General features: G+C 52.8%; 1 protein-coding gene and 1 non-coding gene across 4 annotated transcripts in view; both read left to right on the top strand.

Moving 5' to 3' along the window:
* The window catches only part of TEX14 (testis expressed 14, intercellular bridge forming factor), a 46,532-nt gene extending 25,168 nt beyond the window's left edge, over positions 1–21,364 (top strand). The window contains exons 14-29 of one of the 3 annotated variants that reach the window (XM_029082105.2): positions 347–1,194; positions 2,630–2,736; positions 3,602–3,687; positions 3,948–4,205; positions 5,477–5,577; positions 7,676–7,795; positions 8,485–8,671; positions 9,312–9,396; positions 13,943–14,014; positions 15,334–15,461; positions 16,126–16,197; positions 17,611–17,716; positions 18,575–18,661; positions 19,475–19,584; positions 20,262–20,319; positions 21,165–21,364. In XM_029082105.2, coding sequence (XP_028937938.1) covers positions 347–1,194; positions 2,630–2,736; positions 3,602–3,687; positions 3,948–4,205; positions 5,477–5,577; positions 7,676–7,795; positions 8,485–8,671; positions 9,312–9,396; positions 13,943–14,014; positions 15,334–15,461; positions 16,126–16,197; positions 17,611–17,716; positions 18,575–18,661; positions 19,475–19,584; positions 20,262–20,319; positions 21,165–21,201 — 2,462 coding nt within the window. In that variant the 3' untranslated portion in view covers positions 21,202–21,364. Of the gene's footprint in view, positions 1–346; positions 1,195–2,629; positions 2,737–3,601; positions 3,688–3,947; positions 4,206–5,476; positions 5,578–7,675; positions 7,796–8,484; positions 8,672–9,311; positions 9,397–13,942; positions 14,108–15,333; positions 15,462–16,122; positions 16,198–17,610; positions 17,717–18,574; positions 18,662–19,474; positions 19,585–20,261; positions 20,320–21,164 lie in introns of those variants that run through there. The other 2 variants (XM_029082107.2, XR_003765695.2) reach the window with 2 other exon arrangements.
* Positions 11,044–11,259, top strand: LOC114818041. The gene has a single exon (XR_003765862.1). It is a non-coding gene; the product is annotated as a small nucleolar RNA U3 (small nucleolar RNA).
* Positions 21,365–23,349: the final 1,985 nt, after the last annotated feature.

Below are 23,349 nucleotides of genomic sequence, written 5' to 3'. Positions count from 1 at the left end.
ACAACAGAGTGAGCAGACCTGAAAGAGACGAAGGGTTGGGGAACCTGTCCTGGGAATGAGAAGGAGCGAGTACGGGCCCGGGAGTCAGAAAGACCTGGGTTCCAAGCCCGATTCTGCCGCTTGTCCGCCGGGTGACCTTGGACAAGTCACGTCCCCTCTCTGGGCTTCGGTCATCTCGTCTGTAAATGGGATTAAGACCGTGAGCCTTAGGCGGGACGGGGACCGTATCCGATCTGGCAACCCCGTCTCTCCCCCAGAGTTCAGTATAGTGCCTGGCACGTAGCGACCCCTTCACGAGCACCGTTAGAAAGCGGAGGAAAACCGCACTCTCGATTCCTTCCAACAGGCCCCCGGCCCAATTCGCCGAGCCGTCAGTCGGCTCTCACGGAAGAAGCCGTGCTCTGCCACGACGGTATGAGCGGTAGTCGGACGACCCTGCGGAGCCAAGATGCCTCATCTGAGCCCGAGAGGGCTTGCGGTGCCAGTTTGGAAGACGAGAGCCTCCGAAGTTTTGAAATTAATGAAGTCTTTTCACGCTACCTAGAGAATCAGGAAGAGGACTCGGAAGGATTCTCTCAGTCCGACCGCTCTCGAGGCGACGACGAGAACGGAGCGGGAGACGGCGACGCCGCTTCAGCGGGAGGACCGACCGACACCAGCCGAGGCGACCCGGTCTCGGAAGGAGAGTCGGAGTCGGAGTCGGCCCCAGAAGAGGCCGAGCGACGGAGTCCGCTTGCGGAACCGTCCGGGACGTGGGGGACGGAGGGGGGAGCGAGAGGAGGTGGGGCCGAGAAGTCCAGAATGGAGCAGTACATCAGTAAGTCCATTCTGAACCTGAAGATCTCCCAGGCCTTAGTCCACCAGGCCACCGATTCCCTCAGGAACACGGAATGGAAAATCGATCGGCTGGCGGCCGTGCAGAAACACACCGAACTGCTTAGGTCTGTCTCCCAGTCCGCCCCAGGACGGGGCGGCCCCCGCCGCGGTCCCTCCCGGCTACCGGAGGCCGTGGGGCCCCCGACGCCGGAGTACGATCCTCCGGCCGTGCCGTCCCCCGCCGGACGCGCGGACCCGTCCCGGAGCCCCCCGAAAGCGGCCGGGCAGAGGAGGGCGGCCCGCGGGGTCCGTCTCGGACGTTTCGGCCAACGGTCCGGTCGGGTCCCCGAAGAAGCCTCGGGGGAACGAAGTGATCGGGTAAAGTGGGAAAAGCGGAGGGAAGGAGGGAAGCGTTGGCCCCTGCCCGGGACTCCCTCCCCGCCCCCCTCTACCGGCCCACAGCTCTCCCCGGCTCTACGGCCCTTCCGGCATCCCCTCCTCCGGGAAACTTTCCCAGTCGGTCAGTTGGAGGAGCAGTGTGGCCTGAGCAGGTGGAGCACGGGCCTGGGAGGCGGAAGCTTCTGATCCCGGGGCCACCCCCTATCTGCTGGTGACAAGTCACTTAGGTTCTCCGTGTCTCAACTGCCTCATCTGTAATCTGGAGATGAAGACTGTGAGCCCCGGGTGGGACAGAGGCTGGGTCCAACCCGATTTGCTGGCATTCCCCCCTCAGTGCCCAGTCCAGTGGCTGGCACGGGGTAAGGGCTTAGCAGATGCCACGATCAGTCCAACCACGGTATTTACCAAGCACCGATTGTACCCAGAGCACTGTAGTGAGCACTTGGGAGAGTACAATGCGGCAGAGTCAACCCCCACCCACCGGGAACTTTCATCCTGGAGGGATTCGTTTCTGTTCTCCCCAGGGTATGGCTCGTTGTGCTTCCTCCTCGGCACTTCTGACTGCTCACAGTCAGTCACCTGTAGCAGTTCCCTGCCCGTCGTATTTACTTACCCCGGGCCTGAACCACCAGCTCGTATATAGTGCCCCCCCTTCTTCCTTCTACTCTCCCTCCATTCTCTTAGTGTCCATCTCTGCTTGACTCTAAGCTCTTCGCGGGCAGGGGTCGCATCTCCTCCCTCTCCGGTACCCTCCCCAAGCACTCTGTGCCGCGCTCTGCGTGCCATAGACGCTCAGAATACACTACCGATTGATTAATTAGCAGGAGTGTGGGTTTTAAACCCGAGAGATTTTCCTTCTCAGCGTCCTTTCCGGGAAAGATGCGCTCCGAAGGGTCGGCGACCTGTCGTTCCGCACTCCCGATCGGAGGTCAGAGAGCGTTTCTTCCTCCTGTGGAAAAAAATGATTATTTTTCAGAAACTTTTCAACCGCATGCTTTTTTAACCGTTTTTTGTCCATCACGGGAGTTTAAAAAGTTCAAAAGCGCATTCGTAAGACCCCTGTTTCTTTAGGACACCGACACCCAGCACGGGACGTTTCGTTTGTGTTTCATATGACGGTCCCAGACAGAGCACTCCCTGGGAGCAGAGCACTGTGCCAAGCGTGAGGGAGAGTACGGTAGAACCATAGAACACACATTTTCCCTGCCCACAAGGAGCCTACAGTCTAGACAGGTGCCGTACACGCACACAAGCGTGTGCACGTAGACACGCACGCAGAGGCATTAGCGTTCGCCGATAGGTGTGCTGTGGCGACAGATTTAGAATTACCTTTCAAGTAGAATTTCATTAGCTTCACCGATCCGGCGGGATCCTCCCAGAGCCTTGGCCTCCTTCTTCTCTCCCCACACCCCAGGAATTCTACTGTTGTGCAGCGGGAAGGCAGAGAGACGGGACAGAATTATTATGCTATAAAGGAGAGGATGGCCATTCTGTAGGAGGTCGAAGCCAAGGCTACGTGAGGTAGGTAGACTTTATTTCGAATTTATCTCGTGGGGAAATAGAACTGCTTTTTAACGACTGTCGTGCCTTTCTGTAGGAAGTGGAAGCCAAGGTCCTATGAGGTGGGGAGACTTTATTTCAGTTAAGTTTATGGGAAAAAAAAACCTGCTCTTGATGATTGTCGGGGCACCGAGGGGGAGTTCTGTGATTTTTTTTTTTGTCCCACAGACCTGTGAGGTAGGTGCTGCTTCCTGGGGTGCTGCTGATGTCAGCGGCCCCCCAAAGTCAGCCCAAGTGGAGAGGTGGGCGGGGGCTGGCCTCGTGGCCACTGGGATTTGAGGAAATGGGGAAAATCTGTCCTGAGATGGACTGGGGGCTTGAGCCCGCCCAAGCCACATAAACTAGCAGCGAGGAATGGGGCTCACCCAGTGCCTTTAAACTTGCAATCCTGACGGGGCTGGGCTTGAGCTAGACAGAAGAGATACCTGACTCAGTCTCCTCGGAAGAATCCTCAGCAGCCCCTCGTGTCTGAACGATTGGTTGACACCTGATGGCTAGTTGGCTTTCGCTGCTTCCCGCCCCATTTCGAGACCCTCTGACAACCTCCCCCCTCCCCACAACAGATGGGTCCCGCCCTGTCCGTCGGGCTGAGTTGGAGCCAGTTGGAGTTGGGTCGAGCGTTGGAATTAGGGGCCACGCGGGGCTTTTTCCTTGGAGCTGCAGAACTGCATTAGAATGCCCGTTTTAGTGTCTGAACTGTAAGCTCGTTGTGGGCAGGGGCTGCGGACTCTCCCAAGCCCTTAGTACACAGTGCCCCGCGTGCAGTACTAGCTCGATAAATACGGTCGCTCGATTGACTGGTTTTATCTTTTCGATATGGTTTCAGGCCCACCGTGGAATTTCTACCTTCCGAGGTCTACGACTCGAGGATAAGAAGTGCTAGAGACACAGAGCCGCAATCCAAGTGGACGCGTGAGTCTCGATTCTTGACTTTGGCTCGAGCGCATTTCCAACCATTCATCCGGCCATATTTATTGGGCACTTACCGTGTGCGGAGCAGCGTACTAAGCGCTCGGGAGCGTCCGGTACGACAACGAACGGACACATTTCCTGCCCATGTGGAGCTTACGGACTCGAGGGAGCTTACAGTCTCCATCTGGTGGTGTGGATTTCGACGTGTTTTTCCTCTCAACCGGGTCCACCGTGTTTCATCTCCTCCTTTTCACGCGCAGGGGAGGTGAAAGAGATGGCCGAGAAGGCGGCCTGCGGGCAGTTAGGAATCCTTCCTCGGTACCGTCCCGGTGACTCCACGTCGGAGAGCGAGATGGAGCCCGACACTGAGGCTGAGCGGCAGCCGGCTTCTAGAGCCCAAGACTGGGCCGACTGGTGGCGGAGAGGCCCCTGCCGGGACCGCCGGAATGGTGGCCGCGATGAAGGAGGAGCCTCGGAGGCAGATACCGAAGAAGAGGACGAATTCAAGCGGCCCGCCGGTAAGTCTGACTTCATCCCGCCTCCGCCGCTCATCTGCTATGGGGCCAAGCGGCTTTACTTCTCCATGCCTCAGTTACCTCATCTGAAAAATGGAGATGAAGACTGGGAAACCGTTGTGGGACAGGGACTGTGTCCTACCCAAATGGCTTGTATCCACCCTGGTGCTCAGTACGGTGACTGGCACATAGTAAGCACTTAGCAAATGCCATTATTGTTACTATTCATTCAGTCGTATTCATTGAGCACTTACTGTGTGTAAAGCACTGTATTAAGCGCTCGAGAGAGTGCAGTACAGCGATAAATAAACACAGCAGCTGCCTACAGTGAGCTTACAGTCTAGAGAATTTAATAAGAAGAACAATAATAAGAAGAATGATAATAATTGTAATAACAATGAAGGCTGCGATATTTGTTAAGCGCTTCCTATTTTGCCAACCGCTGCGCTGAGTGCTGGGATTGCTAGAGGATCATCGGCTCCCACCTGGGGCTCTCGGTCTAAATGGGAGAGAACACAGGCGCGGAATCCCCATTTTGCAGATGAGGAAGCTGAGGCCTGGAGAAATGAAGTAATGTGCCCGAGCTCACCCAGCAGACAAGTGGTGGAGTCTGAGTTCCCTCTGTCACCTTGCTTTGTTTTTTAAACGGTATTAAGTGCTTATTGTGTGTCAGGCAGTGGACTTGAGCACCGGGGTATATATAAGATCATCGGTCCGGATGCAGTCTGGGTCCCACCTAGGGTTCCCGGTCTTAATCCCCATTTTACAGCTGAGGTAACTGAGGCCCAGAGAAGTGAAGTGGCTTGCCCAGGGTCACACAGCAGACAGGTAACTAGAACCCCGGTCCCAGGCCCATGTTCTATCCACTAGACCACACTACTCTCTGCCTCTGGTCACTTGGGTTGCCAAGGGGAGGCTGCTGGCCCTTTTGGCCCCCCTGATGGCCCACGCTAGTTGTTGGAGAGGTTCCAAACCTGAAGTCCTTTTGGGTGAAGGACACTTGCATACTAAACAAACCAAGTCAGAACTAAGAACCTGCCCACGACAACATACACTCGGTTCCACTCTCCTGGGACTTGACAGTTAACCAGGCTCGGGGAGGCGGGGATTTTAGGGGCCTGGATGAGTTCCGGTGAAGCCCAGACATCACGGCGGCCTTCCGACCGAAGGGCTCGCCGTCATCGCCAGAGACCGACTTCCCTCAGCGTCCTACGGCTCACTGTCGCGCCTGCCGTTCCCGCTTTGCTTCTCCCTGACCGAGTTGACATTTTTAGGACCGAGACCCCAGTCTCCACGGAAGTACGAGTCGGCGGACCTGAGAGCCGCTTTTCAGGAGAGCTGTGGCAGGTCTGCAGACACCGACAAGCTTTCCAGTGTAAGTAACGCCCTGGAGAAAAACCAAGCCAGTGCCCGTGTTCTGACCGTTCTTCTCCGTCGGATCGACTGATCTGTCGTAGTTACTGAGCACTTACTGGATGTGGAGCTCTGTACTAAGCGCTTGGGAGAGTACGCTATAACAAAGTTGGTAGGCACATGCCTTGCCCACAACGAGCTTACAGCCTAGAGGGGGAGACAGGCATTAAAATAAATTATGGCTACGGACATAAGTGCCGTGGGGCTGAGGGTGGGGAGAAGAAGGGTAGAAGTCCAGGCGCACGGGTGACGAGGATGGGAGAGAGACAAGAGGAGATGAGGGCTTAGTCGGGGAAGTCCTCTTGGAGGAGATGCATTTCTTTTAATAAAGGCTCTCTCTCTCTCTCTTTTATTCCGGGGTGGGCCCCATTCCAGCCATACACTTCCAGGCTGCTCTTACCGACTTCACAACCCCACTTCACAGCCCAGGCCTCATTTCGAGGGCCTGAAATTGCTTCCGAGTCAGCCATTTAGCCCCGGGGTCATTTTTCTTTTCTTTTGTTACGCATTTACTGTGTGTCAAGGGCTGTTCTAAGCACTGGGGTAGGATGCTGAAGTTAATTAGGTTGGACCCAGTCCCTAAAACCCCGTGGGCCTCACAGTCTGAGTAGGAGAGTGTGGGATTTAATCTTCATTTTACAGATGAGGTCACCGAGGCCCAGAGAAATGAGGTAACTTGCCTCAGGTCACACAGGTGACTTGCCTCAGGTCACTCAGCAGTCGAGTGTCAAACCGCTTCTTGCTAGGCCACTAATCGCGACTAAATGGGGCCATTGGTTCACCGGCGGTCGGTCCCCGAGACCATCCATCTGCCGCGGGCGATTCCCAGCCGTTGGGAATGGTGGCAAAATGCATCGCTGTGGACTTTCAGGATATTCTTCAACCTGGGTTTCATTTCATCATTGTCGGTATTTATTGAGTGTTTACTTCTTTTTCATTTTATGGTACTTGTTAAGCTCTTAACTACATGCCAGGCACGCTACTAAGCGCTAAGGTAGATACAAGTTAGTGAGCCCTGAGGCTCAGTCTTAATCCCCCTTTTCCCGATGAGGGAGCTGAAGCCCTGAGAACTGAAATGACTTACCCAGGATCCCATAGCAGATGAGTGGCGGAGCTGGGATTAGAACCCAGGTCCTTCTGACTCCCAGGCCCACGCCCTGTCCACTAGGCCGCACCGCTTGTGGTGTGCAGAGCTTGTACTCTCATAAGTGCCGAGTACAGCACTCTGCTTGTAGTAAGCGCTCAGTAAATACCATTGATTGAGTGCTTGGGAGAGGGCAGTACAACAGAGTCGGTGGACCCCTTTCCCCACCCCCAGCGAGCCGACGGTCCTCCCCTCCTAGCCTCCTGTCGGTTCAATGGGGGTCGATAGCGTGTCCGGCACAAATACCGTCGTATCGGAGCCTTCCTTTTTAAGGGGCTCAATCTACTCCCAGGCACCTCGTTAACAACTTGCTCCTAGTCTGAAGGAAGGTGGCGTGAGGTACCGTTCTCCGAGGTGCGGTGTGAAGAGGTCAAGGTCAAAAGCACCGAGAATCGCACCCTTTCCTCCATCCTCCTCCTTGAGCTTACCTTGCGTTAGGCAGAATCTCCCTGCACCCCCTCCGTGTGAGGTAAGGAGGGGCCGGGATCAGCCCCCGTTTTGTGGCGGGGAAGAGTTAGCCTCCTGTGATCACCAGGCGGGCAGAGCCATTTGAAGCCCCAGTTTGTGAAGAAGAAACGCTTAGTACAGCGTTGTGCCACACAGTAAGCGCTCAATAAATGGCGTATAGCAAAAGCTTCACAGATCCCTTTAATTAAATAAATAAATACCATCGATGGATTGATTTTTGACAGCTGATGCCCGTCTGCTTGTTTCGTTTTGTTGCCTGTCTCCCCCTTCTAGACTGCGAGCCCGTCATTGGGTAAGGATTGTCTCTGTCTGTTGCCGGATTGTACTTTCCAAGCGCTTAGTACAGTGCAGTGCACACAGTAAGCAAGATTGAATGAATGAATGACAAACTAAGAGGTTTTGAGGACCTGCCGCCTTAGAACCCTACTTCATATTTCCTTATCCACAGGAGCATTTCGAGAAAACTACTTGTTCTCCGGCTTCTTCGGACGATATGTCGGATGAATTTTTAACTCCCGATCCAAGTTATATGTATCCCTCTACCACTCGAGAAAATGTAGGAAAAGCGGTAAGAGCCACATCCCGGGTGAAGGATATTTTGGGCCTAAAAGGAAGAGTTTTGTCCCTTTCACTTTGTTAGATTTTCACAGTCCATGTTGTAACCCGTGTATCTTAGAGGTATAAATGATTTCTTTAGAATAATAATAATAATGTTGGTATTTGTTAAGCGCTTACTATGTGCCAAGCACTGTTCTAAGCGCTGGGGTAGGCACAGGGGAATCAGACTGTCCCACATGGGGCTCACAATCTTAATCCCCATTTTACAGATGAGGTAACTGAGGCACAGAGAAGTTAAGTGACTTGCCCACAGTCACACAGCTGACAAGTGGCAGAGCCGGGATTCGAACCCATGACCTCTGACTCCAAAGCCCGTGCTCTTTCCAGATTTTGCGGTTGAATTTTCACAAGTGGGTCATCCTTTTGGGGAACTGTGATCTGAGTAGTGTATTTTATAATGACAACACGCCTAGAATTTCATCTTCATGGACCAGTGAGGGATTTCCAGACATTTTTAACACCATGTTATTAGCATTTTGGAGACAGGTTCAATTGCTAAATAAAATATAAAATTGAGTTGCAGTGCCGTGAAATGCTGAGATGTTCTGGAGGGCCTGCTTTTCAGCAGGCTTGATAGGAAGTTCCTATTTCCTACTTTCTTTGAGAGATGTAATTTCACCCACTCATTTTTTTCCTCAGGCTTTAAGCCTTGAAGAAGAGGAAGAGGGAGAAGAGGAAGAGGGAGAAGATGAGAAAGAAGATGAGGAAGAAGAAGAGGAAGAGAAGGACGAGGAGGAGGAAGAAGAGGAGATGAAAGAGGAGGAAGATATGGAAATCACAAGGGAAATCTGTATCAGAAAAGAAACCCCCGGTAACCCAATGACAGGTCAGTTGCCTCACACTTATTTGTTGTCTTTGCAGAGGGCAGATGAATGAAGCTCACACTTCTTAAAATCCATTTTCCTCGATGACTATCCCATAATAATAATGCTGGTATTTGTTAAGCGCTTAACTATGTGCAGAGCACTGTTCTAAGAGCTGGGGTAGATACAGGCTAATCAGATTGTCCCACGTGCGGCTCCCAGTCTTAATCCCCATTTTACAGATAAGGTAACTGAGGCGCAGCGAAGTTAAGTGACTTGCCCCCAGTCACAAAGCTGACAAGTGGCAGGAAGGGTGTAAAGGGTGTGAGGCCCCTCACCTCTCATATCCAACAGACCACCACTCTCCTCATCTCCTAAGCCCTGATGAAATCACATCTCCAGGAAGCCTTCCCTGACTGAGCCCTCAACTCCCCACCCCTCCCTCTGCCTCAAAGCACGTCTGTCCCTATCCAAAGTTTATTTATTCATATTAATGCCTGACTCCCCCTCTAGACCGTGGGCTCGCCGAGGGCAGGGAGTGTGTTTGCCAACTCTTTTATTTTGTGCTCTCCCAAGCACTGAGTACGGTGCTGTTCAAGTAAGAGCTCATTAAATTCCATTGATGGATTGATTGATGGATTGATGGAGGGATCTTGCTTTTAGGTGGGAAGAGACGCAGAGTAGCGGAAGGAATCCCTGGAGATAATTCAGACCCGATGACTAAACTCCAGCCCCCAGCCATTACAAGGTATGATGAAGAAGGGTCCCGGTGGCTGGGCCACAAATTAGGTGGCTCGTAGAATGGCTCCTCCAGTGATGGGGACCACTCTGACAGCTTGGCATAGTAGTCAGTCATTTCTTTTTATTGAACTCTTATTGTGTGCAGAGCACTGTACTAAGCGATTGGGAGAGTACACCAGAACAGTATAACAGACACATTCCCTGCCCACAACGACCTTACGGTCTAGAGGAGGAGATGGACATCAATAGAAATAAATAAAATTACAGATATGGATGTCAGTGCTGTGGGGCTAGGAGGGGGGAATGAATAATGGGAGCAAGTCAGGGTGACAAAAAAGGGAGTGGGAGAAGGGGAAAGGAGGCCTCTTGGAGGAGGTGGGCCTTCAGTATCGCTGCTAGAACGCGATCGGTGCTCTATCCAGTCGGCCACACTGCCTCTCTTTCTTTATATATGGTTCGTTATCCCAGTCTTTCAACGTGTCACAGCAGGTTATCACTCCGCTTTGGAGTGATTTCTCCCCTGCCCCACAGCATAAACTCGTGGGCAGGGAACCTGTCTTTTTATTGTTGTGTCGTACTCTCCCGAGGGCTTAGGACCATGCTCTGCACCCAGCGAGCACTCAATAAATACGATCGACTGAATAGCAGCGTGGCTCAGTGGAAAGAGCCTGGGCTTCGGAGTCAGAGGTCATGAGTTCGACTCCCGGCTCTGCCGCTTGTTAGCTATGTGACTGTGGGCAAGTCACCTAACTTCTCTGTGCCTCAGTTACCTCATCTGTAAAATGGGCATTAACTGTGAGCCTCACGTGGGACAACCTGATTACCCTGTATCTACCCCAGCGCTTAGAACAGTGCTCTGCACATAGTAAGCGCTTAACGAATACCAACATTATTATTATTAGTATTATTAATAGCGATAATAATTCGGGTATTTGTTAAGCACTTACTATGTCAGGCTCTGTACTAAACGTTGGAGCGGATACAAGCCAACGGGGTCTCGGACCCAGTCCCCGTCCCACGTAGGGCTCACGATCTCGATCCCCGTTTTCCAGATGAGGTAACCGAGGGCCGGGGAAGTGAGGCGACTAACCTGAGGTCACAGAGCCGATAAGGGGCGGAGGCGGAATTAGAACCCGTGACCTTCCGGCTCCCAGGCCCGGGTTCGAGCCACCGCACCGTGCCGCCGCTAAGTGACGTACTCTACGTATCTGATCTTTTGTATCTTCATTAACGTCTGTCTCCCCTCCCGGAGGGCGAGCTGATTGCGAGGGTGCAGAGTGTTACACTGCTGTGTAGTGCTCCGGTGAGCGTTTAGTACAGTAGTCCGCCTCCAGGAAGCGCTCAATAAATGCCATCGACTGCGGCGGAAGCGGCGGCCTGGGGAGGGGGCGGGGCCGACGGGGAGGGACGGCGGCCCCCGATTGGCTGTCGGGAGGGCCCTATGCTAATGAGACGCGGCGCTCCCGGGAAAGTCTCCGCCGACGGCCTTCCCGGCCGCGCCACGCGTCGTAGCCGGTCGGGACGACTGTTTGGACGTCTCCGCCGTCGCCGCCCGGCCCGAGGGCCGAGGGGACCGGGCGGCGGCGGGGCGGTCACCGTGAGCGTAAAGCGGGGGGGCCCGAGGCTGGAGGCCCCGGCCGAGGGAGAGAAGGTTAAGACTATACTTTCAGGGATCATTTCTATAGTATGTCACTAGAGAAGTGAGAATGAAAGTGTGAAGAGACGAAAGCCACGAGGAGGAGTTTGAGTGTTCTCTCCTGAGCGCGAAGCGGGCTCGCGGTGCTGCTTTGAGCAGCTGCCGTTTGCCATTGATGACCGTTCCTCCTTCTCTTCGGGGAAGGTTGGAGGGAGAGAACACAAGCTGAGTGGTTTTCGCTTTTATTCGTTTGAAAGGAGAGACTTAGGGGCTTATTGCGTTAAAAGTGTAATAAACCCTGGCGTCTCGTTATGTGTGGTGAGTTGAAGTAGCATTAGCGTTTTTCACAAGGAACTCAGCGGGAGATTGGGGTTGAAGAAAGGGGGGCTTGGTCCCGTTTGCGTTAGTTGTGTGACTTCGAGGTGGTACTCACTTTAATTTCTCATCGTCTCGGTTCTGTATTTTGCAAAAGGTGGTGAAAGCTGTTGTTCCAAGGTGGGTACAATGTGCTGGCTGTTTGTCTATCCTAGCACTTACAACAGTGTTCGCTTCCTGGGAAGCGCATGTGTCTCATCATTCAGGTAATGAGAAAGGGAGAGCACAAACTGTTTTTCACTTTCAAGAAGAGGCTCTCAAAAAGAGCTTTTCGCTCTTCATTAGTAGTTTGTGTGACGACATTAAGTTGCAGTCCGCGATTTTCAAATTACGTTTTTCCGATGAGCGGCCTCAAGGGCCTGCTTGTGTCCACGGAGCCGAGCTGCGCGCCCCGCTCTTCGGCCTTCCGTTCTCTGCCCTGCTGTCGGCTGCCCGTGGAGACTCTTCAGGGTGGCGAGGCCCGTTCCTTTAGTAAGTTTTCGGAGCGGCGGGAGGGGATGCGGGCTCGACAAGGAGGCTGCTGATTAAATGATCAGCCGGGGGGGGGGTGGCATTTGAAGGAAAAACGGGCTGGAGAATAGAAGTGGAAGGCTGAGTCTTCCCTTTACTGTAACACTTGGGTCCACATCAATGGGGTGGGAGGCGATCTCCGGCCCGGCCCCCACCCCGAGGGTTGCCAGTCAAGCTCAACATTTAATAACAGACTGTGAGCCCGGCTCTCTCTGTGGCCGAATTGTCCATTCCCAGCGCTTAGTCCGGTGCGCAGTCAGCGCTCGATAAATACTATCGTGAATGAATGAATGAATAATAATGCCGGTCTCTGTTAAGCACCGACTAGGTGCCGAGCCCCGTTCTCAGCGCCGGGGGAGGGATACGAGGCGATGAGGTTGCCCCCCGTGGGGCTCCCGGGCTTCATCCCCATCCGACGGGCGAGGTCGCTGGGGCCCGGTGAAGGACTTGCAAGCGGCGGGATCAGAACCCGCGACCTCCGACTCCTGAGCCCGTGAGGGCCGGTACGGAGAAAGCCTGTCACAGGCACCGTGAAAGCCGCGATGTTCTGAGGGTAGGGGAGGGAGTGGCGGGCCGCCCTCCCTTCCGCCTCACCCGTGCGTGTGGCTCTGTACCCTTTAAGCGGCTGCTCCTCGCCCCACGGCCTCTCCGTCCCTCTCTGTCCCTTATTTTAAGGTCCGTCTCCGCCTCGACACTGTGACTTCCTTTTTCGGGGGTTGTTTCTTAATGGCATCTGCCCCTGCCGGAGAGGTGGAAGAGACCCGGAGGCCCACCGGGCCGACGCTTACGACCTCGGGAGGATGCGGAAAACGGGGACCGAGCTCCGTCGGTTTGAAGCGGCGAACGGTAGAGCCGGGAGGTGGTGGGTTCTCATGCCGGCGCCGCCACTCGTCTGCCGGGTGACCTTGGGCGAGTCACATCACCTCTCTGGGCCTCAGTGACCTCATCTGGAAAACGGGGATCGGGACGGGGATGGGGACGACGGCGTATTCCCCACCCCCGGCCCCCAGCGCTTAGTAGAATGCCTGGCACGTAGTGAACGCTTAACAGATACAGTTATTGATATCAAAGGAGTAGGAGGGAGCAGAGGTATCAAATGCTGACTCTCTACTGAGGACCGTGGAAAGAACCCTGAGAATCGCCCCACTCGGGGCTTCTTTTAACTGACGCGTTTCCATTTTGAAATCTAGCCTGTTCTCGGGGCAGTCTGCGTCCTGATCGTTGGTTCCACGGGCCCGCCTTCCCCCCACTTTGCTGGCCCGCTCCGCTCAGATCAGGGAAGGGGGTCAGAATTCGTGTCCTTGCGTTTCTCGCCGTCGGGTGGTTCGCGGGGCGGATGCGGCCTAGGCTGTTATTGTTACCGGGCACCAGCAGGAATAGTCCTGGCCTCTCGAGTCCCTTCCGGCTCTGCGATTCTGTGAAATCTTCCAGCAGTGACGCCGGAGGGCTCCCTACGACCCAATCCGCGGTTTTCGTTCTCCTTTGGGAGAGAAGAGAGATTTGTCCTTTGGGAGCTTAACCGTTGGGAAGACCCTTTGAAGCGGGAGAAATAAGCCTAGGTCTTGGCTTCTACTCTGCCCCGCTGCAGTAGTCGTAATAACGACAATCCGAACCGTAATGGCCGGGGTATTCGTTAGGCACTTACTGCGTGCCAAGCGTCGGATTCAAGGCTTGGGTAGATGCGCTTTATGAGGAGTGGACGCCGTGTATGCAGGAGGGGAAACGGGTGTCGAAAGGCCATTTTACGGAGGGGGAAACTGAGGCAAGTTAAATGACGCAGCGTTCGCGTGACGGAGCCGGGATTCGGAACCCGGGTCCTCTGACCCCCAGGGGAGGACCAAGCCGCAGATGTGGGCTCAACATTCACGTGATGGAAAAGTAACTTTTAAGAATGAAAAAGTGGTAATGGTATATTGAAATCAAAGGTCTGTGAGCGTTGGGCTTTAGGCCGTGGCAATTTAAAACTTTTTCAGTTCACAGGTTTTTCCTGCATGACTAGTGAATGTCATTTCCTAACATTTTCTCTTTTCAGTTTTGAAGGCAAACGCGAAGAGACACCGAAAGAAGAATGGCTCAAAGAGAGGAAGGAAAAGGAAAAAGAAATGTAAAAACTCAGACCGTTTCGTGGAAAATCTACTTTAAATTCTTGATTCGATGGAAAGACTTTGCATACGGTGCCCTCTCTCGGTTCAGAGAAGTAGTTTTTTTTTTGTCGTTTCCTCCTAAAACACTATAGATATATAGTGTACATAAATTATATATGCAATGTGTGTAATTGGACGTGTGTTTTTGTATTTTTTTTCCGTATGGTATTTGTGCGGCGCTTACTGAGTGCCAAGCACTGTTCTAAATGCTAAATACAAGTTAATCAGGGCGGACGTGGCCCCCATCCACACGTGGGGCTCACAGTGTTAGTAGGAGGGAGAACGGGTATTGCATCCCCATTTTGCAGTTGAGGAAACAGAGGCTCAGAGAAGTGAAGTGACGCGCCCAAGGTCACACAGCAGACAAGCGGCGGAGCCGGAATTACAACCCAGGTCCTCTGACTCCCAGGCCCGGGCTCTTTCCGGTCTGCTCTAGGTGTCACTGAACGAAGTTTGATCAGACAGACTTGAGACTTGAAAGCCGTTTGTATATAAACACGATCGATCGGCTACCGTATTTCAGTGGCTGCCAGAATTCTATATCTCTGCTAGAGCCCTGGATGAGTAGCAGAGTCCGTCATCAAGTGCAGATAATTAATGCTTTTCCATCGTCGTCATCGTTAATGGTATTTATTGAGCACTTATCATGTGCAGAACGTTATCCTAAACCCTTGGGAGAGCGCACTGCAGATACAAACGTGACGCTTGAGAAGCCGCATGGCCTGATGGAAAGAGCCCGGGCCTGGGAGCCAGAGGACCCAGGTTCTAATTCCGGCACTGCCTCTTCTCTGCCATGTGACCGGGGCCAGTCACTTCCCTTCTCCGGGCCTCAGTTCCCTCATTTGCCCACGGTGGATCGATACCCATTCTCCCTCCGGTTTAGACTGTGAGCCCTGAGTGGGACCTGCTTATCTTGGATCTAGCCCAGTGCTTAATGCAGTGCTCGGCACATAGTCAGCACTTAACGAATGCCATGTTATTATTATTTTTAACGCTAGTAATAAGAACCTGACCGTCTGCAGCATTTTCTTCTTGACCGACACGGTCTGTGATGGTCGGGGATTCGTTCTCCCTCGGAGAGTTTGTTCTCCGTTAGAGAATTCCATAGACGAGCATCTTTTCAGTGACCTTTTCAAAACGATAAAAAGGCGGGCCGGATTTCAAGTGATGCCGTTGATGACGCCGTTTTCAGAGTCAAACGACGGATTTATCACATAGTTATCGTGCTTTAAGCCGTGTTCCTCCAATCACCAAACGACGTCCCGATGGTTTCCCTCAGCTCCTTTACAGATATTCAGGATTTGTCCAGTATTTCTGACGAACGAGATCATCTTCCCAAGGAAACGCCCTGTAAAACTCCCAGAACGAGCCACGCGCCGACTAGCGTCAGCACCCCACTCAGTCCAGGTAATTGCCGAACCGGAGAAGAAGAAACGCGCTCGGGAGCTGTTTCTCTTTCCAGCCGGGGGGTCCGGAGAAGTAGGTGTGGCAGACCTAAGAAGTGCCCTTTTTGGCTTCAGGCGGCCCATCTTTGAGTCCGGCTGAGGGCAGGGAGGTGAAGCCAAATGGAGGAATCTGGGAACCGAGCCGGGAGGGAAGAGGAGAACGAAAGCCGGGAGGGGGTAAAGGGAAGTAGATTCCCGGGACCCCGATTTAAGTGCTTTCATTCGACCTCTCGTCCCCAAAAAGGAAGGAGATGTGTTGAGCAGTGGTATCAAGGTGCCCCAAAGCAGAGTCGACCATGTGAATGACTGTGAGCCACACGCGGGACGGGGGCTGTTGTCCAACCCGATTCACTCCTACCCACCCCGGGGCCTAGAACTGTGTTTGACCCATAAATAAGCGCTTAACAGATAGCATCAAGAAGCACTGTCCTCAGCACTGGGGTAGATGACAAGTTTCTAGTTTATCTAAGCGCTCTAGTTTGGGCTTGGCAAGGACAGCCTCAAAGTGGGAATTGGAGAAGCCCGATGATTCTCTGAAGAATTGAACCCTGCGATGCCTAGGCCACACATAACTTCCCCAAATTAGTAATCGTCTAGTTTGTCTTTTTCTCTTTCTCTTCAAGAAGGAACGGATGCTTCCGCAGGCCATTATTTCGATGACCTGCCTCCCCCATCCCAGGAACTACTGGATGAAATCGGTAAGGGAAGCTAAGCCAAGAGGTTTGGGATTGGGTAGTTGGCATTGTTAACCAGAGTTGGAGTCTGCCATTTTTTCTCAGCGAGGACAATCAAACAGGCGACTGAAAGGAAAAACAGCTCCCGTTACAAAACTGCCGCACGGGCAAAGACGAGGCCCCAGAACTTCTACATGTGTAAAAAAAAAGCATCGAGGCTAGAGCGGTTTTGAGGACCACCTTATTAATAACGATAGTATTCGTTAAGCTCTTACCCTGTGCCGTTCTAAGAGCTGGGGTAGGCCCAAGCTAATCGGCTCGGACACGGTCCACGGCCCACGTGGGGCTGACAGTCGAAATCCCTGCTTTACCAACCTGGGCTTGACGTAAGCCATCCCGGGGTGGCGCTGCCTCGGTTTGGGTGGATGGCTTCTGGAAAGAGGCATCAGGACAGTGTTCAGGTGGTATCACTCTAATCTGTCGGAAATTCAGAATGCAGATCCCACGGGAGGCAGGCGGTAGGCGGTAGGACCAGGCGGCGCGCTCTTTCGCTGAAGGATCGATCGACCGATGGCATTTATTGAGCACTTACTATGTGCAGAGCGCTATACTTGGTACTTGGGAGAGTGCAGCACAACGGGATGAGCGGACACAACATGTCTGCTCCCCCTCTCCTCCCCTCCCACCCTCTGCTCCTCCCCCTTTTCCCTTCCCCTCCCCTCAGCACCGTGCTCATTTGTATATATTACTTATTACCCTATTTATTTTGTTAATGAGGTGTACATCCCCTTGATTCTATTTATCTTGATGGTGTCTTGTTTTCGTTTCGTTCCGTTTTGCTTTGCTCTCCGTCTACCCTGTTTAGACTGTGAGCCCATCACTGGGCAGGGATGGTCTCTATCTCTTGCCGAACTGTCCATTCCAAGCGCTTAGTTCAGTGCTCCACACGTAGTAAGCGCTCAATAAATACTATTGAATGAATAATGAGCCTAGAGGGAGGATTCTGAGGAATCCCCAGAACGCCCAGCCCGCAGGCGGCCCCCTTCCCGTCTCCCACCGGAGTCCTCGTGGAGGCCCGGTACCGGCCCCACTCGGACACTAAAGGACTGAGAACCCACCTGGGAAAGGAAGGATTGTCCACCCCCGGGGCCCCTTACACTAATGTCTTTCCCCGCCTCCAGACTGTAAGCTCTGTGTGGGCAGGGACTGTGTCTATTTACGGTTCCCCTGTACTCTCCCAATTCGTATTACAGGCCGCACACATTCAGAGATTCCCCCACATTCCCTGAGAATAAGGCCTCTTCTCTCTCTGACCCAGAGGAGAGATTCCCAGGCACGGAGCGAAGCCGGGCGGACTAACCGCCTTCGTATCTTTCTTTCGACAAATGGCCTGACCATTTCACCGTGTTTTACTCATGAAATTGCCTTGTGAATCAGCTGCAGAACAGAGCCGTTCGGAAGATAAAGAAATCGAGGCCAAGGGAAAAGATGCCAACGACCTCCGGACGAAGGAAGCCCCAGGCGCTGCAGAAGAGACAGAAAGGTGATATTAATGATAACAAGCGTGGTGTTTGTTAAACGCTCACTACGTGCCAGGCACTGTACTGACCTCCGGTTGACAGAAGTATATAAGATTCTCAGAGCATTGGCAAGCAGACGCCATGGAGTGTGTTCTCGGGTCATAGATGTCTCGTGTCGTGGCTTTTCCCAAGGAATTTGAAATAACGAAGCGCAGGGCAGACCACGAATTGGTCTTAGGGTCTATAGCCCGAAAAGAAGATTGAGTAGACACATTTCTTGGTAATTTAGGCTAAATTTTCATTTCCTTTTGTTTTTAACGGTACTTGTCGAGTGCTTCCTATGTGCCAGGCAGGGTTCTAAGCATCGGGGTAGATACCAGCTAATTAGCTTGGACACGGTCTGGGAAGCAACCAGACAAGTGAGGGGGATTTTTTTTTAGACCCCAGTGACCTGAGAGAACCCATTTAATCCTTCCAAACTGGTTTGGGCTCTGAGAGCTTGTTAGACCCCTTCAAACCACCCGGTCTACGGCAAGTCCCGGCCGAGTTCCCATGAGCAGAATGCTCTGCGAGCAGAAGGGTGCAGCCATTAAAAGAGGCCTTTGCCTCTCTTCCACAGAAAGACAAACAAGACTCCTTTTCCCCAGTCCAATGCTTGGCACGTAGTAAAGTGCTTGATACATACCACCGTCATCATTATTATTATTATAAGGGGATTCAGACGTTAACGTACATAAATAGATTGCGGACATATACATTAAGGACCGTGGGACGGGGCGAACGCCGAGCGCCCAGAGGGCAAACAGCAGGGCGAGGGTGGGAGGAACACATAGGAGAACGTAGCAAAACAGTCTGATGCTTTTTTCAATGTCTTTGGCCAGAGCTCACTCCACCCTTGACGATGACTTAGAAGGGTGGCTGGGACCAACCGCCGAGAGCGAAGAGAGCCGCCAAGATCGCTCCGCAAGGTCGGTGGTCTACTCGACCTGAGGATTGGCCCCTTGCCTGACAACACGGGGGAGGGCGGGTCCGCTTTGATTTTCAGGGGGGGTCAGTCGCAAGTCTGATAACAGTAAGGCCGCGTCCCAGGGAGGAGGGGTCAGTCCGAGCTTCAGGAACTCTTCGCCGCCGGGGCAGAAAGCAGCTTTTATCTCAGGGCAGCGGGGCACGGAAATGCACCTGCCTTCCAGCCTAGGGCCTTGAAGGAAATCAAGGATATTTCTCAGCTCACGAATACGTTCGTGTCTATGCACTTTTACTGGGAGGTTTTTCTCATCACCACTGATGGTTATTAAACCTCACCGCGTGCCAAAGCCCTCGACGGAGACACGCGGCCCGGTCAGACGATCGACGGTCTCTAGGAAGACGGGTGGCAGTAAGACACCCTTACGGGATTGAGGGTTCCCCATTCATTTCCATCCTGTATTCTCGATGTGAATTACAGATCCGAGCCCAGTGGCCAAATGCGCAGACGTTTATTCCCGTCTGATTCTTCAGTTGAGTTCTTGGCGGCAAATAGACTTCAGGGCACAGCTTCAGATAGGGCCAGAGAGAAGCGAGGAATCGGAAGGAACAGATATCCATCAGTGGTATTTATGGTGTACTATGCCCCAGGGAGAGTCCGATACGACGGAGTTGATAGAAGCGTTCTCTGCTCACAGGGAGCTTCCAGTCTCGAGGATCTAGTAATGCTCTATTTTGGACCAACCCCAACCCAACCGTTTCTTTAGGGGAACGAGGGATAAATAGAGTATTTATTTGACAATCGTTTGTCATTGAAGGGAGACGAGTATTGAGGAACCCGGAACGGGTGAAACGAAGAACAGAACAGCAGGGAAGGGCCCCGGAGCGGATGGAGGGAAAGCAGGGAGTCATTCGGGGATTTCCGAAGGTAACTTTTTGAGCTCTCAGAAGTACAATGCCGGGTACACAGTCAACGCTTAATGAACACCATTTAAAAAAAAAAGGTTTACCCACGTGAAGTTTGAAACCTCACCCCAGATTTCTAAAGCGGCCGCAGGCTAGAAAAATACACGGAGCAACAGCTCCAGGCCTTCTCAAACTGACCAAATCAAAACGTTGTTCGGGGGTAATCTGTTAAACTCTATGCTTGACTAATAATAATGATAATAATGGCATTTATTAAACACTATGTGCCAAGCACTGGGGTAGATAGAGCCTTAATCCCCATTTGACAGATGAGGTAAATGAGGCACAGAGATGTGAAGTGACTTGCCCAAAGTCACCCAGCTGACAAGTGGCGGAGGCGGGATTAGAACCCACGGCCTCTGACTCCCAAGCCCGGGTTCTTTCCACTAAGCCACGCTGCTGGAGGCCTGGTTTTGGCTTTACTTTCCTAGGTTATTTATTTATGTAATTAACTTGTATTAAGATCTGTCTCCCCCTCTAGGCTGTAAGCTCGCTGGGGGCAGGGATTGAATCTGTACGAATATTACATCCGTGCTCTCCCAAGCCCTTAGTACGGTGCTTTGCACATAGTGCTTTGCACTATGCACATGACTGAATGAGTGACTAGGTTTCCATGGTTGTGTTTTGTTTTCTGACTAGATGGAGAAGAACACAGACAGAGAATGTGGCAGCAACTGGGTTGGTCCCAACCCTCCAGGTAGGTAAAGGCACATTCATTAGCGCTCAATAAATTGAATAAATTGAATTTGTTAGCAGGTTAGAAATCCATTGTTCTAGACCAGGGCAGGCCTTAGCTGGGAGACGTGCTAATCGGGGCCAGGATCGGAGAGGCCTTTGTTTTTATTTCTTTCTTTTAGGGTATTCCTTAAGCGCTTATCATGTGTCGGGCCTGTTCTAAGCACTGGGGTAGTTACAAGTCAGGTTGGACCCAGTCCCTGTCCCACATGGGGTTTACAGTCCTAATCCCCATTTTCCAGATGAGGTCACTGAGGCCCAGAGAAGTGAAGTGACTCGCTTAAGGTCACCCAGCAGACAAGCGGTGGAGCCGGGATTAGAACCCAGGTTCTTGGAAGAACTCCCAGGCCCGGACCCTTTCCCCTAAGCCCCGCCTTTAGGCTAAGTAGTTATTCCTGCATCCCAGTCCCACATGGGGCTCCCAGCCTTCGTGGGACAGAGAACGTGTCTCGAGGACGGGTCCAGCCCAGGGATTCCCTACTAGACCCTCGAGTTCTTTAGGTGGTAAAAAGGTCTCAGACCGATTCAAATGCGAAGTGAAGATTGCCTCCAGCTTTGATGTCCCAAGCAGGCAATATGGTACTGACGTCTCAAGGTGTGGCTTGGGAAGGAGAAGGCATATCGATTCCCGGCCCGGGTTTGGCGCTCTTGTCTGTGGTAGCTGAACGCAGGTCCCCTTTGCCCTAGGCATGTTAGAAAGAACAATCGGGACCGCTTCCTTCTGCGTTATGCGGAGTGTAGAGATGCCCTCGGTGACCAGATCGTCTCCTCTTTTCTTTCTCCCTTTCGTGAATTAAACACACATAGGATAATCATCCTGGATCAGAGTGACATTTCGGACTGAACGAAAGGCGGTGTCGGAGAAGCTCCCGGCAACGGTTTTTCCTTGTCCCTTTTCTGTGGGCCAGGGCTCTGTGATCCGCGGCGATCCTCGTCAGATAAGTGCTCCCGCAAACACTGAGACTTCCTTCGGAAGTAATAATAGAAGGGGTCTGACTATCCGTTTACTGGTCTTCGCGGTCCTTTATATTTAGGAGCCGTATATTTGAGAGGTAGTTTGGTTTTGCAAGCCTATTTGGGGTCTAATTTCCCCGCTCTGCCTGGGGCTCGTGATTTGGTTGGTTTGTGAAGATTTTGTAAACGTTGTTGCGTAGAATGTGTTCAGGGAAATTAACAGATCTCATTGTGGCGCAGTAAGGTGCTGGGGCCCCTTCTTCTTTTTGTTGGCTTCAAGTGTCAGGAAACGGACCCCCGTTTTTGGATGAGGGGTCAACCTCCGATGCCATCTCCACCTGAAAAATGGGCGGCCAGGATTTCCTCGGGGCAGGTTGCCCCGATAAATCCCCTGTCCGTAACGGGAGTCGTTTTTGTATTTTGGGGGTGCGTGTGTGTGTGTCAGGGGATGTCTACAGTGTTGCAGCCTGAACCGATTTCTCTGAGGAAAGTCCAGATTCTGGCCTTCTAGAACAAGCGCAGTGCGGGCCGGGCGATTTTGTGAAAGGTTTCGAATTCCGAACTAGACGTCGTGAAAGAGGCCGTCCAACCATACCACGAGGGTCATACGGGAGTCAGTGTATGATGGAGGAGAGAAAGCTAATGGGAGCCACCTCTTTCTAACATGCAGTCCCTGCTGGTCTCCAGAGGGTGTTGATGTCCTGACCCAACTGTGGTTTTGAGAAGAGGCACGGGCTATCGCCACAGTATCCCCCCCATTCTGTCTCCGACAATCCATTCAGCCACTCACGCCGGCCGGGGAGTGTCTGTGGCTTGTCCAGCTTGATGCGGTTTCCCGTTTCGTGTCATCCCGTTTACAGCCCCCCTCCCCCCCCCGAAGAATTGAATAAAGTCGATTACGTTGATTGCAAAAAAAAGTATGCCTCTCTCTGTGATATCATACCCCGAGGGAGACCGACTCTCTGAGATGATGGTGAGAACTGCAGACCTCGAGGCGACGCCTCCTGGTTTTCGGTCGAGCGGAGCAGACTCTTCGCCCTCGTGATAAGAAGCCTGCACGTTTGAAATAGATAAATTCCAGACATGTCTATAAGTGTTGTGGGGCCGGGAAGGGGCCGGGAATGAAGGGAGGGAAGTCTACGAAAGGAGGACTTAGGCGGGTCCATAAACTGCAGCTCTGCTTGCTTGAGGCCGGTTTGAATGGCGTCTGCAATTGTCCTGAGAGGGCCTTATCGATTAATCAGCAGTACTTACCGAGAGCTTAGTGAGGAGAGAGCACCGTACTAAGCGCCTAAAAGTGGACAGACTTCGCTCTTTGAAAATCACGAGGCGAGGCTCACTCCCCCATCTGGGCCTAGGCCCTGAGTAGTCATACTTCATTTCTGCCTTTCTTTTCTGGTGAAGATGGAGGATGAGAAAGATGAAAAAAAGGGAGGAGAGGCCTATCTGGTGGTAGATCAGACAGACCCTCAGCCTCAAGTAGAAGAGGCAGGGGACAATCGACGTGGTACAGGGCCGGGGGCCGGTGAGAGCCCCTGCCTCCTCAGCGGCCTGTATCCCACTTTAGTACAGGAGGGGTTTGGGGAGGGGGGCGGAGGGGGAGGGAGAGAGCAATACCCAACCCTGCTTCTTCTAGGACTCCCAGGTCCAGAGGTCCACTGGGCACAATCAATCCATCTGTGGTATTTATTGAGCGCCTACTATGTGCAGAGCACTGAACTAGGCACCTGGGAGAGTAGCACACAACAGAGTTGGCAGAAACGTTCCCCGTCCATAACGAGCTCGTGGTCTCACGTTTGGACCCTAGAGGGGAACGGTGAATGTCAGGAAGCACTCGAGGATGACACTGAGGTGGAGTTGGGACTAGAACCCAAGTCCTCCTGACCACCAAGCCCGCGCTCTACCCGCTAGGCCCAGCCGCTTCTCTCATTCTGCTGCTGCTTCTCTCGTTTCGTCGAACCAAAGTCGGTCTCCCCTTCTAGACCGTAAGCTCGGTAGGGGCCGGGAACGAGTCTGCTCATTCTCTCATACTGTACCC

This window comes from Ornithorhynchus anatinus, chromosome 17 (assembly GCF_004115215.2).
Source record: "Ornithorhynchus anatinus isolate Pmale09 chromosome 17, mOrnAna1.pri.v4, whole genome shotgun sequence".
Lineage (NCBI taxonomy): Eukaryota > Metazoa > Chordata > Mammalia > Monotremata > Ornithorhynchidae > Ornithorhynchus > Ornithorhynchus anatinus.
This window is presented reverse-complemented; position numbering and strand designations above follow the sequence as displayed.